The 19,400-nt window shown below is 42.1% G+C and overlaps 1 protein-coding gene across 1 annotated transcript in view; it reads left to right on the forward strand.

The window, feature by feature from the left end:
- The window catches only part of Eif2ak4 (eukaryotic translation initiation factor 2 alpha kinase 4), a 112,266-nt gene that overhangs the window by 68,617 nt on the left and 24,249 nt on the right, over positions 1-19,400 (forward strand). The window contains exons 14-23 of the mRNA XM_004660772.2: positions 419-502; positions 1,928-2,050; positions 3,849-3,953; positions 6,398-6,455; positions 7,002-7,081; positions 10,167-10,268; positions 12,138-12,191; positions 15,971-16,207; positions 17,976-18,051; positions 18,727-18,848. Coding sequence (XP_004660829.2) covers positions 419-502; positions 1,928-2,050; positions 3,849-3,953; positions 6,398-6,455; positions 7,002-7,081; positions 10,167-10,268; positions 12,138-12,191; positions 15,971-16,207; positions 17,976-18,051; positions 18,727-18,848 — 1,041 coding nt within the window. The remainder of the gene's footprint in view (positions 1-418; positions 503-1,927; positions 2,051-3,848; positions 3,954-6,397; positions 6,456-7,001; positions 7,082-10,166; positions 10,269-12,137; positions 12,192-15,970; positions 16,208-17,975; positions 18,052-18,726; positions 18,849-19,400) is intronic.

Below are 19,400 nucleotides of genomic sequence, written 5' to 3' on the forward strand. Positions count from 1 at the left end.
AAGAAAAGACTTATTTCAAAGGAAACTAGCTGTAAGGGCCCAGGAGGTTCACTGTGTCTAGGGGATCGTTAATTGTATGGGGCAGCTAAGAGCTTGCTCTTCAAGGGCATGACCCAGAAGCAGTGTGCCCTTTGACAGCATGGTCACATTTAAACTGCTCTCACTAAATCCCACCAAAGGAAGACATTGCCTTGGCATTGAATCCTATATGCATCCTGCCCTTCTGATCCATAGAGGGGCATTGTGGTAAGAAAGAATGACTTGACAAGGAGTCACACCTTTAATACCTACCTGTTTCTCATTTTTCCCTCTTGTTCTGTGTAGCAACAGATCTGTAAGCAATGAAGTGGGGTACAAATTCTGAATGATGGTGATATTCACCCCTAGTTTGAGTTTTCACATGTTCCTCCTGATTTAGGATAAAGACTGCAATGAAAAGGACACTTGCCAAGAAAGTGAGCCATCGGTGACAACCAAGGCTGTGCATTACCTGTACATCCAGGTAGGTACAGCCCTGTTACATAGCTCGGTGATGCTATGCCTCCTAGTAGTGGTCTGTGGCATGTTTCAGAACACTTCAACTAGACAGTGAACAGAAGAAGGCTCACTGGCATTGCCAGAGACTAATTGGCCTGGGATGTTACAGTATGGAGACTATCCCTCTCCTTCAGCCTTGAACTCTTGCTTTCTCTCAGCATAGTAGCAATCTTCCTACCACTGCATCCTAAGTGTTGGTATTACAGGCATGTGCCACCATGCCCGACTGACTGTTTTCATATGTATAATATTTTGCTGTAGACTCTAAGGACATCTGTCCTTCATGTACGGGTAAAAAAGCTAAGAGCATTCATAGGTTAATTAGCCCTTGGAAATTTTAGTTTGGAAACAGTCTCATAAAATAAAAAAATTATATTCAGTCTCAACTTTCACATTTATTACAAGGACTTTAGACAAGTAAGACTTTTAAAATATGAAGTTACATAAAAGATAAAAATAGGGAAACTGAAAAGCCGGGCATGGTGGTGCATTTAATCCCAGGACTAGGGAGGCAGAGGTAGGAGAATCACCATGAGTTCAAGGCCACCCTGGGACTGCATAGTGAATTCCAGGTCAGCCTGAGCCAGAGTGAGACCCTACCTCAAAAAACCAATAATAATAATAATAATAATAATGGGGAAAATGGAGAGATGGCTTAGCAGTTAAGGTGCTTGCCTGCAAAGCCTAAAGACCCAGGTTTAATTCCTCAAAAACCATGTAAGCCAGATGCACAGGTGGCACATATGTCTGGAGTTTGTTTGCAATGTCCAGAGGCTCTGGCATGCCCATTCTCATTCATTCTCTCTATCTCTCTAATAAAAATAGAGATTAAGGGTATGGCTCAATGGTAGAGCAATTGCTAGCATGTAAGAGACCCTGGATTTAATCCCCAGTGCCACTGAAGAAAAGCTAAGTTGGGGTGTTAATATTGTACATATTTGCTCCAGTCCATTCTTTTTTAAATTAATTATTAGAATGTGTGTATCAGGGCCTGTAGTCACTGCAAATGAACTCCAGACACATGAGCCACCCTGTGCATCTGGCTTATGTGGGTCCTTAGGCTTCATAGGCAAGCACCTTAATCACTAAGCCATCTCTCCAGTCCTAACCTATTCTTTATTATTATTGAATATGTATTAGCTCCCAAGGGTTTGAAGGTATTTTGGATGGTAGGGAGTAAACTCAGGGCTTTGTACATGCTAAGAATGTGCTGTATCACTGAGCTATATCTCTGGCCCAGTTGTTTTTCTTTTAGTGTAAAAAAAAAAATCTGGGCTTTCAAAATTATTTCAAATCATAAGCATTGACATAACTAATTACATTAATTGCAGTTGTCCTTATTTTGAACTTTTTGTATAGTCAAGTCTTGCCTGGTTTGTTCTTTCTGTAGATGGAGTACTGTGAAAAGAGTACTTTACGTGACACCATTGACCAGGGGCTGTATCAAGACACTGTCAGACTCTGGAGGCTTTTTCGAGAGATTCTGGATGGATTAGCTTATATCCACGAGAAAGTAAACTTCATAACATCTCATGTTCAAATACTTACATTTACATAAATTTATATAAAAAAATCAAATATGAAAATGGAGAACAAGCACACAAAATAAGGAGAAACTATGGGCATAGTGAAATAATCTTTTGTAGGTAATAGGACGAAGTGTCAAAAGATAAGAAATAGAGCCAGGTGTGGTGGCACACACCTTTAATCCCAGCTCTCAGGAGGCAGAGGTAGGGGGATTGCCATGAGTTCAAGGCCACCCTGAGACTACACAGTGAATTCCAGGGCAGCCTGGGCTGGCGTGAAACCCTACCTCAAAAAAAAAAAAAGAAGAAGAAGATGAGGAAATGGTACCCAGTATCAAAGCCCAAAGAAAGCACTAACATTAGGGATTAGGACAGAGATCAGCATCTTAGGGCCCATGGGTCAAATCCAGCTCACACCTATTTTTATATGGTCTATGAGCTAAAGAATGGTAAAGTAGTTGCTAAAAAAAAAAAAGAGAGAGAGAGAGAATAATGTTTCATGACATAAGCTTTCATTCTTCAATAAAGCCATGTTCATTTATGTATGGCTATATTTTGCTTTAACTGCAGATTTGAGTAGTTGCAACCAACTATTTGCAACAGAAACTAAAGAGCCTAAAAGGCTCAAAATATTTGCTTTCTGTCCCTTTACAGAAAGTTTGCCAACCTCTTAAGTGAGGAGGAGATATCTGAGCATTACAGAATGTTTATGGTGATTCCTTTATAATTTTAGAATAAAGTAAGAATGTGATTAATACATGCAGATTTGATTCTAACTGAAATAGAGTTATTCTTTCTAGGAATGTGGAAAAGCTAGAAAACCATCAAGCAAGCAGAGGAATGAGTCTGCTAGTGACATAGCTTTGCTCTCTGTCTAAAATAACATTTTAAAGCCACAAATTGGCAGTAGGATGTAAATCTGACTAGGCCTAGCTTTAATGTAAACACTGTTCATGTCTTTAACATGGGGTTATTTAATGCATTATCCAGTATAAATACAGTAGCTCTTTTTCTAGGCCACTAGAGCTCTTACTGTGGTGCCAGCCTAGGGTCACAGAACCATGCCCAAGTGCTCAGTAGTTGCAGATGATTTGCTATGCTCCCAGCCCCCAGTGCTGGGCCTCATCTACAAATGCAGAGGCACATGCCTTTGGCAACCCGTAATTAAATGGCACATCTTGAATGGGAGGCAGAAGTTGTCTTCATCTTGTGGTCCTGGAGATCGGGCAACATGGTGTTTTCACTACAATGTCATCTAGGTGAAGCAGTGAGCAGTGAGGCCTTGGGAAGAAGAGAGAAAGCAGGGCTCATGTAACAGCATCACTGAGCACCCACTGGGTGCTGGAGGTGCGGAACTGGGCGAGGCCCATGTATGAGCTGGTATTTGTAAATTCAAATGAGTGGGGAGACACAAGACTGTCCTAGGCAGGGGAAGTAGTGCAAGGAACAGAGCAGAAGGAGTGAATGTGGGGTGTCTTCCTGAGCCAAGTGGAGTTTTGTGGTGCAACAAGGGAAAGGTAATGGAAACCCAGTTGAGGGAGCCTTAGGAGCCACAGGGAACCCTTTGGATTGCCCCTGCTTGGGACCACCAGGTAGAACTGAGAGATGTTGGAGAGGTTGCCAAACAGAACATTCCAGAGACCAGACATCTAGGACCAGGGTGATCTTCAGAAGAAAACTTCACTCTTTTTTTTTGTCACACAGTTGGCCTTTCAAGTAAGCAGTAGATATAATAATAATTCCACCTAGGGAGCAATTGTCAGTTTCCCCTTTCTATTCCAACAGGGAATGATTCACCGGGATTTGAAGCCTGTCAACATTTTTTTGGACTCTGATGATCATGTGAAAATAGGTGATTTTGGTTTGGCAACAGACCATCTAGCCTTTGCTGTGAGTATTTTAAAAGTCAGATATGCCTGAAAATGACACTGGCTTCCTTGATATTCCTAGAAGTATGAAGAGAGAGGATAGTGAACGTCCTGGCTCCTGCTATGGGAAGCAAGGTGGAAGGGGCATGCTGCAATGATATGTGGGGCTTGGAAATTGTGAGCACATCCCACCTAAGAAACATGAAGTGCCAGGCGTGGTGGCGCACGCCTTTAATCCCAGCACTCGGGAGGCAGAGGTAGGAGGATCGCCAAGAGTTCAAGACCACCCTGAGACTACATAGTGAATTCCAGGTTAGCCTGAGCCAGAGTGAGACCCTATCTCAAAAAAACAAAAAAAAAAAGAAACATGAAGTTATTGTTTATGAATGATATTTAGGTTAAAGGAATGTAATACTCTCTGAAAGTATTTGGCACGTTGGTCTGCCATGCTAGGCATTTGGCAAGATGCTTTTTTTATTCATAGTTTGTGGAAATGAGACTCAGAAACATAACACCCAAGGAGGGCCAGTCCTAGGCAACATGATCCAGGTGTTCTGCAAGTGAAAGCACCTGAAGCAGGGGCAGACACTAAGATAGCAAAAGGCTGCTAGTGATGGCATGATGGCACATTTATAGGAGGGACCTGTGGGGTGACATCATCACAGTAGGGAGCAGCATAACTGTTACAGGTGTGAGGAGGAAAGTATGGCAGTAAGTGACAGTGGATTTGGTGACCAGCCCAAAACTGACCTTGAAAAAGTAGTAGGAGCCGGGTGTGATGGCTCACGCCTTTAATCCCAGCACTCAGGAGGCAGAGGTAGGAGATTGGCTGTGAGTTCAAGGCCATCCTGTGACTACATAGTGAATTCCAGGTCAGCCTGGGCTAGAGTGAGACCCTACATCAAAAAAACAACAACAACAAAAAGTAGATGTGGTGGCTCACACTTTCAGTCCCATCACTTGGGAGGGTGAGGTAGGAGGATCACCATGAGTTTGAGGCCAGCCTGGAGCTGCAGAATGAGTTCCAGGTCAGCCTGGGCTAGAGAGAGACTGTTCCTTGAAAAAGCAAACAAACAAAAAAAAAGTAGTAGCATCTGGGTGTGGTGGCACATGCCTTTAATCCCAGCACATGGGAGGCAGAGGTAGGAGGATCGCCCTGAGTTCGAGGCCACCCTGAGACTACATAGTGGATTCCAGGTCAGAGCTAGAGGGAGACTCTGCCTGAAAAAAAAAAAAAAAAGTAGTAGCAGTAAGAAAGAACAATGGATTCATTAATGTTTTTAATATTCTCATGCTTCCTGGTAAATAGCTTATATTTTTAGCATTTACAATATGGACATATAGAGGCTCCTATACCCTGGGTAATTCTGTCCTAAAGAGTGATATCTAATGCAGTTGCTCTTCTGCCTTGATTTCACCAGATTTCCTGTGACCCTTAAAAGAATACATTAATCTCAAAAAATAATAATAATAATAATTGAACTCAAAAGAGTATTGTGAAGGCTGGGAAGATAGCTCAGCTGTTAAAGTGTTTGCCAACCCAAGTTCAATTACCCCAGCATCTTTATTTTTATAGTGTACATATATGCGCATGCACGCACACACACACACGCATGTACACAGAAATGCTTCCAGAACTAGAGATTGGCTCAATAGCTAAATGCATTTGTTTGCAAAGCCTGACAACTGGGGTTCAATTCCTCAGTACCCACATAAAGCCGATGCACATAGGGACTCATGTGACTGGTGTTCATTTGCAGTGGAAGGAGGACCTGGTGTATCCATACTTTTCTCTCTGTCTCTGTCTTTCTCTCCTAATAAATAAATAAATAATTTTGAGCAATAAAAAAAGTTTTTAAAGTACATGGTTATATTGTAAATATCTAGTAAATTATAGATATATTTATTTGTGAGAAGAGGTAGACAAGAGAGGAAACTGAGAGGGAGAATGGGCATACCAAGGCCTCTTGCTGCTGCAGACAAACTCCAGATGCATATGCCACTTTGTGCATCTGGCTTTACATGAGTACCAGAGAATTGAACTCAGACTGGCAGGCTGTGAAAACGCCTTTAACTCCTGAGCCATCTCTTCAGTCCTTGATATTATTTTAAAAAGAGCATTGTGGCGCTGGAGAGATGGCTTAAGGTGCTTACCTGCAAAGTCTAAGAACTCATGTTCAAATCTTCAGGTCCCACATAGCCAGACACACAGTGATGCAAGCATGCAGTGTTTCACATGCACACAAGGAGGTGCATGTGTCTGGAGTTCATTCGTAGCAGCTGAAAAAAAAAAAAGGCCCCCCTAGCACTCCCACTCTCTTTCTCTATCTCTCAAAAAATAAATAATAGAAAAGAGCATTGTGATAATTTTTATTTCCATGTCACAGTTTTCAGTCTTTGTTTAGAAAAAGGAAAAGCCATTTCTGTGGAGGGCTACAGCATTGTAATTTATACTTGTGTTTCTAGGCTGATGGCAAACAGGACGATCAGGCAGGAGATCACTTGATTAAGTCAGACCCTTCAGGTAAATCTACACTATTTTACTCATATATTTAAGGGTAGGCCTCAAAATTTCTTAGCCTGAAGCTTGTCTCTTATTTATTGTAACAACTTTAAAGCAAGTTGAAGTTATTGATTAAATTAGCCAAATTATAGGAGTATTTTAATTGTTTTTCTTTCCCACTGTACTAATTGCAATAGCTTTGGTTAAGAAAATACTGGGCTCCCAGGGACAAAGCCCTACTCTGGCCAACCCAAATAGTCATGCAAGGCCCACCTAGGGTCAGTCCTGTCCATCTCTGGTCTTTGAGTGGGGCTGTGTGGTCTATATAGGACTGGTGTTTACTTTTCCTCCCTGTGAACACTGCAGGTGGCTAACAGGTCAGGCACCACTGGTAAGCTTTTTTTAACCTTGTCTAGAACTAGGGATGTGACTCAGCAGGTGGTAGAACACTTGCGTGGCAGGTACAAGGTCCCAGTTCAATCTCTGGCACTGCAAAATAATAGTAGTAAATTTTCCTTACCTACAGTCCCATAATGAGAATGTTTCTGTGTGTTTCTCTCCATACAGGCCATTTGACTGGCATGGTTGGCACTGCTCTGTATGTCAGCCCTGAGGTCCAAGGAAGCACCAAGTCTGCGTACAACCAGGTACAGAGGTTTGTGGGGGGATGAAGGGTCTCAAGAGCCAGGTAATAATATGAACACCCAGGTCCCAGCACTTGGAGTTTAGTTATCCACTGAAGTAGGAGCAGTCACGGATTCCCACTCCAGGCAGGGCATGCACCACCCAAGTGAACACTGTTGCCGCCAGGAGCCTCCAGTCCCCTGTCTATCTGAAGACTATGGGAGCTACGCCCGCTCCTGTCCCCTGTCCAGGTCCAGGCACACAGAGACAAGGCCATCCCTCTCTCAGGGCCCTCTCACTATGTCCGCTGTTTCCTCTGCATTACCTCCTTCCCCTCCCTGGCATACTTGGTGTAACTCACCCCTCCTCCTTTTTTGTTTTTTCAGTACTAAGGATAGAACCTAAGATCTTGTACATGCCAGGCAAATACTCTACCAAGTGAGCTACATCTCCAGCCATGGTGTGTCCTGTTTATTACTGCAAATACTATTCTTTCAAGGGTTATGGACCTGGCTCAATGGCAAAACACTTGTTTACAATATACAATGCCCCAAGTTGGATCCCTGGCACTGGGTGAAGAAAATTTCTAAATGGCCTTCAAAAAGTCCCTTACTGGGCTGGAGAGATGGCTTAGCAGTTAAGCGCTTGCCTGTGAAGCCTAAGGACCCCGGTTCAAGGCTCAGTTCCCCAGGTCCCACGTTATCCAGATGCACAAGGGGGCGCACGCATCTGGAGTTCGTTTGCAGAGGCTGGAAGCCCTGGCGCGCCCATTCTCTCTCTCTCCCTCTATCTGTCTTTCTCTCTGTGTCTGTCGCTCTCAAATAAATAAATAAATAAAATTTTTAAAAAAAGTCCCTTACTTCCGGGCATGGTGGCACACACCTTTTAATACCAGCACTCAGGAGGCAGAGATCGGAGAATCGCTGTGAGTTCAAGGCCACCCTGAGACCACCTAGTGAATTCAAGGTCAGCCTGAGCTACAGTGAAACCCTACCTTGGGGGGGGGGGGGGAACCCTTACTTTTGCCTTGCTAGTGGACTCAATTTCTTTTCTTCATCGCCCTCATCACAATTTAAGATTACTTATTTCTTCCTTGTCACTGTCAGTCATCTGTCACTAGGTCATCTCCCTCAGTGCAGGGCCTCAGCTGTCTTACTCTGGGACTGTCTTGTTCCCCTTAATTTTCTGAGGATTCTGCCTTGATTCTCCCTCAGTGCAGGGCCTCAGCTGTTTTCCATTCCCACCAGAAGTATATAAGGGTTCCCTTTCAGCCACAGCTTCATGTTTGTTCCCTTCTAAATAACTGTCCTCACAAGTGAAGCTATCTCATGGTTTGGACTCACCTTTCCCTGGAGACTAGTGGTGCAAGTGTCTTTTCACATGCCTGTTGCCGTGTGTGTGTGTGTGTGTGTGTGTGTTCTTTGGGGAAATGTCAGTTCAGTTCCTGAGGCTGTTTTTGACTGAGTCGTTTTCTGGGTTTTAGTTTCCTTATTGTTGTTTGCTGAGTTGTGTGACACGTTCCTTCTATATTTTGCATAGTAGCCTCTTACCAAGTATATTATGATTTCTGTATATTTTCTCCCACTTTGTAGGTTGCCTTTTATATTTGTCCTTTAAGTGCACTTCCATGTTTTTTAAGTCACATAATCTTCCTTGTGGGCAGTGCTTATGACCTCACTCACTTTGTGTAGCTGACCTTTCCTGTCGGCTACAGATTTGGGTCTGTGGTTCACTTTTGAAATGATTAGTGAAGATGCGAAACAAAGAAAATCCATTCTTTTGTGTTTCCTTTTTTACTACGGTGCTGGGATTGAACCCAGGGCCTTGTGCATCCTACACAGCCCTCAGCCACAGAGCGGCATCTCTAGTCCAAAGCAAATCCCATGACAAGTCTGGACTAGCCTTATTCTTTACACTGTTGTTTTCAGTCTTCAGCCACAGGTACATTGTGTATATAGCTAAGGTGGTTGTGATTAATTTTTTAAGGAAAATGTTAAGAGAAATCATGCCAAGCTTTTTGTCATCAACAAGTGTTTAGACATAATTTATTTATTCATTAGAGAGAGAGAGTATGGGTGTACCAGGTCCTCTAGCCACTGCTAATAAAATCTAGATACATGTGCCACCATGTGCATCTGGCTTACATGAGTTCTGGAGAGTAGAACCTGGTCCCTTAGGCTTCACAGGCAAGCACCTTAAGTTCTAAGCCATCCCTGCAACCCTAGACATAATTTTTAAAATGTTTTGTTTTGTTTTGTTTTTTTATCTGCAAGCAGAGAGAGAGGGAGAAAGTATATGGGCATGCCAGAGCCTCTTGCCACTGCAAATGAACTCCAGATGCACATGCTACTTTGTGCATCTAGCTTTACACGAGTGCTGGGGAATGGAATCCAGGTCATAAGGATTTTCAAGCAAGTGCCTTTAACAGCTGAGCAATCTCTCCAGCCCCATGACATAATGTTTAAGAATAGTCTTCAGGGCTGGAGAGATGGCTTAGTGGTTAAGTGCTTGCCTGTGAAGCCTAAGGACCCCGGTTCGAGGCTTGATTCCCCAGGACCCACATTAGCCAGATGTACAAGGGGGAGCATGTGTCTGGAGTTCATTTGCAATGGCTAGAAGCCCTGGCACTGCCACTCTGCTCTCTCTCTCTCTCTCTCTACCTCTTTCTCTCTCTGTCTGTTGCTCTCAAATAAATAAATAAAACTTTTAAAAAAATAAAGGCACATGCCATCATACCTGTCAGAATATTTAATTTATAAAAAAAAAAAAGAATAGTCTTTCAGATTTTTCTCCTGTGGCCTATTTTGTACTTAGGTAAATTTTATTTATTTCAACTAACATTGCTGATCCTAGAGTTCCCAGTAAATTAGACTTACATAGCAAGTGCTCTAATTGCAGTTCATTTATTTATTTATTGTTTGTTTTGTTTTGTTTTGAGGCAGGATCTTGTTCTATCCCAGGCTAACCTGGAATTCATTCTGTAGTTTTAGGGTGGCCTTGACCTCACAGTAGTCCTCCCACTGATGCCTCCCTAGAGTACTGGGATTAAAGGTGTGTACCACCACGCTGGGCCAATGTAACTCTTTTTTTTTCTCTCTCTCTCCTCAGAAAGTGGATCTCTTCAGCCTAGGAATTATCTTCTTTGAGATGTCTTATCATCCCATGGTGACAGCCTCAGAAAGAGTCTTCATTCTCAACCAGCTCAGAGATGTAAGCATCAGGTGTTTTGGTGCATAAGTACCCTCGGTTTCAGCACGGAGATGAGAATTAAGGCAGGATCCTCAATTTCAGCATGGAGATTAGCATCCAAGGCAGGATTTTTTTTTCCCTGATAGTTATAATACAGAAAAACTTGGTGCTGTGGAGATGGCTCAGCAGATAAAGGCACTTGCTTGCAAAGCCTGCCAGCCCACTTTCAATTCCTCAGTACTCACATAAAGCATGCACCTGGGTTTGCTAAGTTTAAAGCAAATCCAAATGACTAGAAATGGAAATGGATCTACGGGCTAGAGATATGTCTCGGTGACAGAGAACTTGCCTATATGTCTGAGGCCCTAGATTTGATTCCTAGTACCACAAAGAAAGGGGACTCTGAAAAAAATATCAGCTACTTAAGTTCTCCAGTGACATTTCTACTCATGTTCTTGAAATGAGTCCTTGCTGAGCTAATAGAGACTGTCATTATAGTGTGCAAGGGGGCAGTAACATTGGTATTCCTCAGCAACAGATCTGGACAGCCTTTCTCATCCTTAGAGAGCAGAACCAGGCAGTGGTATCTGTTAAGGTAAACCAGGCCTGATAGTTAATGCCTATAATCCTAGTACTCAGGAGGCAGAGGCATAAAGATCACACATTCAAGGTTAGTCTGGGCTGCAGAGCAAGATCATATCTCCAAAAAAAGGAAATTAAACATCATATATACTATAAGTAAGAATTCTCCTTTAGGGGTTGGGAAAGTGGTTCAGTGGTTAAAGGCACTTGCTTGAAAAGCCTGCTGGCCAGGGTTCAATTCCCTAGTACCCACAAAAAGCCAGATACAAAATGACACATGTATCTGGAGTTCATTTACAGCAGCAAGAGGCTCTGGTGTGCCCATTCTCCCTCCCTCCCTCTCTGTCTCTCTTTGTCAGGAAGAAGGAAGGAAAGGGAGGGAGGGAGTAATTCTCTAGATATATTGGACAGCATTTGAATTACTTTTCTGCCAGTAACGGGGGTAAAGTTATTTGTGAAGGGCAGAAGTAAAAAGTGGTTACCATTACCTTGCCTTAATTGGAAGGTTGCTGATAGGTGAGTATGTCCTTGATGACATTCGTGTTTGTTCCTTCATTTCATGAGCATCTAAACTGGCATGTTAACTTGTAGTTGAGATCCTATTTACCCAAAAGGTGAGGACGTTGGGGAAAGTAATGGGTTTAGTGTGTTGATGATTTTGGTGGGATTTTGCCTTTTTCAACTATGTATTTACAAAACTTTGTGTTTCTCTGAAAGCATTACATTTTTAACTAGTTTGCCCTCCTAGGATGTGATTTCTGTAGCCTAGGCAGTCATTTTTGGTAAGGTTTATTTTAATAGAATGTGTGTGTTTGGAAGAGTGGGCATAGAGCATCAAGAAGGTCTCTCTTCAGTCTTTCCTTGTTAGTCAGTTTTAATTTCTGGTGGGAGCACTCTGGTGGGGTTTTAAGAACCAGAATGCTGAGAGAAATGCAGACATTGGAAGTCTAGCTCATGAAGTTTCAGGGAAGAACAAGAACTCTACCAGGAATTTTTCTAGAGGTCCTTTATGTTAAATGCTGGCAAAGAATCTGGCTACATTCTGCCCATGTCCTGAGAATTAGAATGAGGCTGAATTGAAAAATAATGGATTATGGGTTCAGGAGATGGCCTCATGGTGAAAGGTGCTTGTTTACAAAGCCTGATGACCTGGGTTCAGTTTCTCAGTGCCATCTAAAGCCAGGTGCATAAAGTGGCACATGCTCCTGGAGTTCATTTTGCTCTTTGGTTATCTTACTTGTGGGAAATAAAAGCTTTCACTGTGCAGTCTTCCAGGCCCTTGCTGATTTGAATGTAATACTGTTCCAGCCTGCTTCACCCAAGTTTCCAGAAGACTTCGATGATAGTGAACATACAAAGCAGGTAACTTTCTGATGCTTTAATTGCTGCATCTCCAGCCTTGGGATTTAATTACTGTTTTTCTTCTTTTTCAATTATAATTTTCTACTGCTCATTCTCTTGTGTCCTGGAAACAATGTGGGGAAAAATGTCAAAATATGAAGCACTTAAAATGTTTATTAGATTTGAAATACTCCATAAAAAGGCCAAGGTCTCATATAAAGCCAGATGTACAAGGTGGCGCATGCATCTGGAGTTTGTTTGCAGTGGCGGAAGGCCCTGGTACACCCCCCTCCCTCTCCCTCTCTCCCTCTCTCCCTTTCTCTCTCTTTCTCTCATTCTTTCTCTTTCTCAGATGAATAATTTATTTTAAAAAAGGCCAAGGTCTGACAGAGAAAACTAACGGACTACTGTGTTCTTTTGTGTAGTTAATTGTGCTTCTGAATTTTTTTTTTTTTTTGCACCATTGTCTTAGCTATTGAAGAGGAAAAGAGAGAATGTTTTTATGGCTAATTGTTTTAGATAAAATTTAGAACTTAAAAGAAAATGTAATTATAATTTAGTTCTGTTTTGTGGTTGAAGTAGCTCAGATTATGAGGGAAAAGTTACATTTTGGCAAAATCTCATTGATATACTTTTTATTGTTGTTGTTTTATTTTATGGTACTTGGGTTTAAAATCAGGTCAAGTGTTGCAGTATTTTAAAACAAGATAGCAAGATAATTTCTCAAACATACCATAACTCTGTGTGTGTGTGTGTGTGTGTGTGTGTGTGTGTGTGCGTGTGTGCATGTGTGTGTGTGTGTGTAACTCATGTAATAGGTGAACACTGGAAGCCAGCTGGTATGTATGAAAGAATAGTTCCTAGTGAACAGTGTGAACTGAACAGTTTCATTCTAATCATTGCCAGCTATTTGTCACTAATACTCATCATATGAAAATTTGTTCCTTGTATTGACCTTTATTAACAATTATAGTCAAGGCAAAAATTATTTTAAAAAACCGGGCGTGGTGGCGCACGCCTTTAATCCCAGCACTTGAGAGGCAGAGGTAGGTGGATCACTGTGAGTTCGAGGCCACCCTGAGACTACAAAGTGAGGTCCAGGTCAGCCTGGGCTAGAGTGAGACCCTACCTCAAAAAACCAAAAAAAAAAAAAAAAAAAAATTTATTGATGTTGACAACAGAAGTCTAAGTAGAACACTGCAATAATTTGCAACACCTTGCTTATTGACTACATGTCTGCATGCACATGCCGCTTAGCCTAAGACTTTTTCCCACCTGTAAAGTAATAAACATCTTTCTGTATATTAGTACTATATTCTCTAGCCCAGCATTGTCTAATGTGACACTTATTTGTGGCTGTAAGAGCCCATATTACCACAGCTACTTAATGGTGAGGATCCATTAAAAAGCATATCAAGTCATCTTTTTGCTCCTTTACTTAGCTTTTATTCTTTCTTTGAATTGAGTCATGTCCTGTGTTTCTAAGGGTCATAACCAAATATCCGTTTCTTAGTCTTTCTCTGTAGTATGATCAGCCTTGTTCAGTGTTTCCACAATGTGACAGCTATGGTGGCCAGAAATTTTATTAAACTATAAACATGAGAGCAACCAGGCAAACCATTTTTCCTCTTGAGGATTACTAATTTATTAGACACCACAGAATATGAGATTGGGCTGTATAAACTTGATGCCAAAGCAACAGCAGGAACTAGAGATGTGGCTCAGTGGGTAGAGTGCCCGTCTACCATGTACAAAGCCCTGGCTTCAATCCCAAGCACTGCATAAACTGGGCTTGGCAGTGTACACCTGGAATCCCAGCTCTTGGGAGATGGAAGGAGGATTAGAAATTCAAGTTCATCCTTGTCTATCTGGTGAGTTCTGGCCAGCTTGGGATACACGAGACCCTGTCTCAAAATGGAAAACAACAACAAACCCACAGCCAAAACTAATCCCACATGGACCTTGCATTTAATCTGGAGGAGGTGATACAGAAAATGCTGATGATGCTAAGCATTACATAACATTTCTCACACAGAAGTTGAGCAATACAAGGAGATCTACCATGCTGATTATAGCGCTGTTGTTTATACCAGCTCCACTTTCATGAAAGTCTATTGTGTCATTTGCCCTCTCTATAATATAAAACTCTTACATGATGATAAGTCACCTTTGTTTTAATTTCAGCCTAAGACAAGAATACCACAGGAGTAATTTAAAGACATTTTTTTAAGTCTTGGCAAAGTTAATTTAAAAATTGAGAATTTCTAATCTCAAATACTCCTCTAAAATTTTTTATAAATTATTGTTGTAAACAAGAAGGCTGGGATGGACAGCTGGCTTAGGACCCCCAGGTTCAGTTCCCCAGGTCCCACATGAACCAGATGCACAAAGTGGCACATGCATCTGGAGTTCATTTGCAGTGGCTAGATGCCCTGGCGCACCCATATTCATATTCTCTCTCTCTCCATATATATATATATCTGCCTCTTTCTCTCTCAAATAAATACTTTTTTTAAAAAAGGTGGGCTGGAGAGATGGCTTAGTGATTAAGGTGCTTGCCTGCAAAGCCAAAGGACCTAAGTTCAATTCTTTAGGCCCCACGTAAGCCAGATGTACAAGATGGTGCATGCATCTGGAGTTCATTTTCAGATGCTGAAGGCCCTGGCATGCTCATTTTCTTTCTATCTGCCTCTTTCTGTCTCTCAAATAAATAAGGTAAGATAAATTATTTTTAAAAACAAGGTTATAGTCGGGCACACACCTTTAATCTCATCACTCAGGAGACAGAGGTAGGAGGATCATCATGAGTTTGAGGCCACCCTGAGACTACATAGTGAATTCCAGGTCAACCTATACTAGAGTAAAATGCTACCTCAAAAAAAACAAAAAAAAAAGAAAAAGAAAAAATGTTAAGCTTATATAGTTCCCTACTTCACAGACATAGCGAACACATATCAAAGAAATGTCAGTACAGATAACATAAATGGAGGGCTGAAGAGATGGCTTAGTAGTTAAGATGCTTGCCTGCAAAACCTAAGGACCCAGGTTAGATTCCCTAGAACCCACAAAGCCAGATGCACATGGTGGCTCATATGTCTGGAGTCCATTTGCAGTGGCTGGAGGCCCTGGCATGCCCATTCATATTCTCTTTCTCTCTCATAAATTAATTCATTAGTTAAAAATATGAAAAAATGTAAATAGAGAAAAAAATATCTTTAATGAGCTTTAAGTCTTCTAGCAGTTGTCATGCTTTATTAACTAACATTGGTATCACAAGCTTTTTATCCTGTTATCTTTTTATTCAGTATTTCATGTGTTTATAAGACTTACAGGAGATGGCTCAGTGTAAGGGTGCTTCCTCACAAAGCCTGCCGGCCCCGGTTCTGTTCCCCAGCACTCACACAAAGCCAGACACACAAAGCGGCCCATGCATCGGGAGTTGATTTGCAGAGGCAAGAGTCCTTGTTGTATCCACTCATTCTCATTCTCTCTCTCTCTCAAATAAATGAATAGAAAAGACTTGTGCTCAGCTTCTATGTAGTTGTTGGGGTGAGGATTGTTCCAGTTGTTCATAACAAGAGATATTAAAAGAGCCTCTTCCTAATAGGAAATACCCCTGCTAAAGTCTTCCACATCTCTGTAGTTGTGATGAGGTGTAGCGAATGTTTAGAGATTTCAGAAATATTGATTGAAACGGGCCAACTGAGTGAGCGTAAAGAGTGTCCTGAATGTGGACTACTGATGTGTAGGAGAGATTCATTAGAATGAGTCCCCACCAGCTGTGTGTTGTTGCCTTGTAGAAATCTGTCATCTCCTGGCTGTTGAACCACGATCCAGCAAAACGGCCCACAGCCACAGAGCTGCTCAAGAGTGAGCTGCTGCCCCCACCCCAGCTGGAGGAGTCAGAGCTACATGAAGTGTTGCATCACACACTGGCCAACATGGACGGGAAGGCCTACCGCACAATGATGGGCCAGATCTTTGCTCAGCGCATCTCCCCCGCCATAGACTATACCTACGACAGTGACATACTGAAGGTAGGCTAAGCCATGCCACCCAGAACTCACCCTGGTCTACCCTTCTAGGTAAGCTCCAGGCCAGTGAAAGACCCTGTCTCAACAGAGGTAGACAGTGTTCCTAAGGATGACACCTGAGGTTGTCCTCTGGCCCCACGTACACCTGCACACACACATTTACCAAAAAAAGCTGGAAGCAATTTAATGAAATGTTAAAATTGGATAAAGTTGAGTAGGTAGATGACCAATATTGATTATCTTCTCTATGTTTCTGTACACTTAAATATTATATAATTTTAAAAGATAGAGGAAGTAGTAGAAAAAACTGTGGATGATCAGTATAGATTTTAAGAATTCAACTCCACCATATATGGCAGTGCACACATGTGATGCCAACACTTAAAAGGCTGAGGAGGCGAATGAATCTCAGACCAGCCTGGGCAACATAGCAAGACCCTGTTCTCCGCAACCCCCAATGCCAAAAAAAAAAAAAAAAAAAAAGATTTGAGAGCTGGAGAGATGGCTTAGCACTTAAGGTGCTTGTCTGCAAAGCCAAGGGACCAAGGTTTGATTCCCTAGTACTCACGTAAGGCAGGTGCACAAGGTGGTACATGCATCCACAGTTTGTTTGCAAAGGCTGAAAACCCTGGTACACCTATTCTCTCTCTCTATATATATATCTGCCTCTTTCTCTCTGTCTCAAGTAATAATAGAAAAATTTATGTAGGATTATAGATGATATTTATTTTTGGTTTTCTAGGTAAGGTCTCACTCTAGCCCAAGCTAACCTGGAATTCACTATGTAGTCTCAAGGTGGCCTCAAACTCATAGGGATCCTCCTACCTCAGCCTTCTGAGTACTAGGATTAAAGGTGTGTGCCACCATGCCCAGCTAGGTGACTTTATTGTTGTCTTTATTTAAAAATATATATATTTGGGCTGGAGAGATGGCTTAGCGGTTAAGCGCTTGCCTGTGAAGCCTAAGGACCCCAGTTCGAGGCTTGGTTCCCCAGGTCCCACGTTAGCCCGATGCACAAGGGGGCGCACGCGTCTGGAGTTCATTTGCAGTGGCTGGAAGCCCTGGCGTGCCCATTCTCTCTGTGTCTGTCGCTCTCAAATAAATAAATAAATAAATAAAATATATATACATACATATATATATATTTGCATGTGTATGGATATGCCTAAGTCTCTTATTTCTATAAACAAACCCCTCCTAGCTTTACATGGGAATTGAACCCCAGCCTAACAAGAAAACAAAATGAAAAGAAATCCCAAATAAAAACATGTAAATGCCCTGTAGTTTTCAACAGGCATACTGGTGATTTACTGAGTATGTAGGAAGGGGTCTAATTCAGTTAGGACTTGATTACTCCATAGTATCCCTCCCCTAAGTTTTCTCAGGAGAACAGGGATATTGGATTAGCTTACTGAAAAACATATATCAGTGTGGCTAAGGGCTTGGTCTTTGAACTGACAGGATCTTCCCACTGCTGGAAAGATGGCTTTTGTATTCTTTGTAACTGGGGAAGCTAACCCAGGTCTGCAAGCTTGACAAGCAAGTGCCTTTGACTGCTGACCCATCTCTCCAGCTCTGGCTCTTGCCTTCTGAAACAGTACAAGTTATAAGATATGTGGTCTCTTTCCTGAATAGGTTTAAAGAGACCCTAACTTGTTGAGCTCTCTTTTGTGACCCTGGAATTAAACTGTGCAGTGCCAAATGCAAATCATGGATTAGGGTCTCTTTGATTAGGCTTTGGTAATTAACATTTTAACTGATCTCAATTTAGGGCAACTTCTCCATCCGCATAGCCAAGATACAACAACAGGTGTGTGAAACCATCATCCGCATCTTTAAAAGACATGGTATGTCTTCTTCTACACATTGTGTTCATTCTCACGGTCACTCATTCTCGTTACTGTTAGAAAGTACTGCTAGATGTGATTGTACAGCCTGTAGTCCCAGCACTTAGGAGACAGACATTAGGATGAAAAGCCAACTGGCTAAATAAGAAGACCCTGAAAAGTCTAAAAAAAAAAAAAAAAAAAAAAAAAGGTGTTACTAATGGTTTTTGGTATAGTCATTTACTAAAATCCAATTAGCTGGGCTTGGTGACATGCCTTTAATCCCAGCACTCGGGAGGCAGAGGTAGGAAGGAGGATCATGGTGAGTACAAGGCCACACTGAGACTACATGGTGATCTCCAGGTCATCCTAGGCTAGTGTGAGACCCAACATCAAAAAAAAAAAAAAAAAATTCAATTATAAGCAGCTGACATCATGTGAGATTTATTTGCTTCTATGAGGAGAAGCTGGTTTGAATATTCTAACCTTGCTACTGAAATACAGTCAGAATATGACTAAATTGATAAGTTTAACCCTCGATGAGCTCTACCTGTATAAGTTTGGAAAGTTGAAGAAAAACTGGTGGCTGGAGTTTCAGTATTCCCAGCATTAGCTTTGGACCCGTGTGCATTTTAGGCTACCTCGTAGGGAGAATGAGACCCCAGTGGTTAGTTGTTTTTCCATTCTGTGATGTAGGAGCTGTTCAGCTGTGTACCCCACTACTGCTTCCCCGGAACAGACAAATCTACGAGCACAATGAAGCCGCCGTGTTCGTGGACCCCAGCGGGATGCTGGTGATGCTTCCTTTTGACCTGCGGGTAAGACTGGGGTTTTCCTAACATCCTGGGTGCCGTATTTCACAGGGGTGGTGCCTCTGCTACACGACCCTACCAGATATGCCAATCTCCTGTCCCCAGACTTACATTATAAATGTCACTGTTCAGAAATAACATTAAAGAAGTTAACAGGGTTCAGTAAATGTTGGACCCTGAGTGCATCTTCCCTGATAATAGTGCAAGAGTTTATGGCTCTATGAACTGGACCAGAATCCTGTATTGCAGGTGCCACCTGCACACCTCAGTGTTGAGCTCCACCAAGTGACCAAAGCAGGTTAACTTGACCAACTCAGACAAACAGGGTGTTGTTTACTTCCTAACAGATCTTCAGTAAAAACCTAACAGTAACATCTAGAGCAATTAAACTGATGTAACAATTAATTGTGTACACTGAGTTTTACTCATGATTGCCTTCTTACCACCAAAACTCCCTGAAACAGCACCTGGTTTACCAGTCCTTCGCCCACACAGTGCTGGCTGTTAGCATTTGTGGCACTGTACTGTAGACCAAGGAAAACATGCAGTGCTTGTGAC

The sequence above is a fragment of the Jaculus jaculus genome, chromosome 8, assembly GCF_020740685.1.
Source record: "Jaculus jaculus isolate mJacJac1 chromosome 8, mJacJac1.mat.Y.cur, whole genome shotgun sequence".
NCBI classification, from domain to species: Eukaryota; Metazoa; Chordata; class Mammalia; order Rodentia; family Dipodidae; genus Jaculus; species Jaculus jaculus.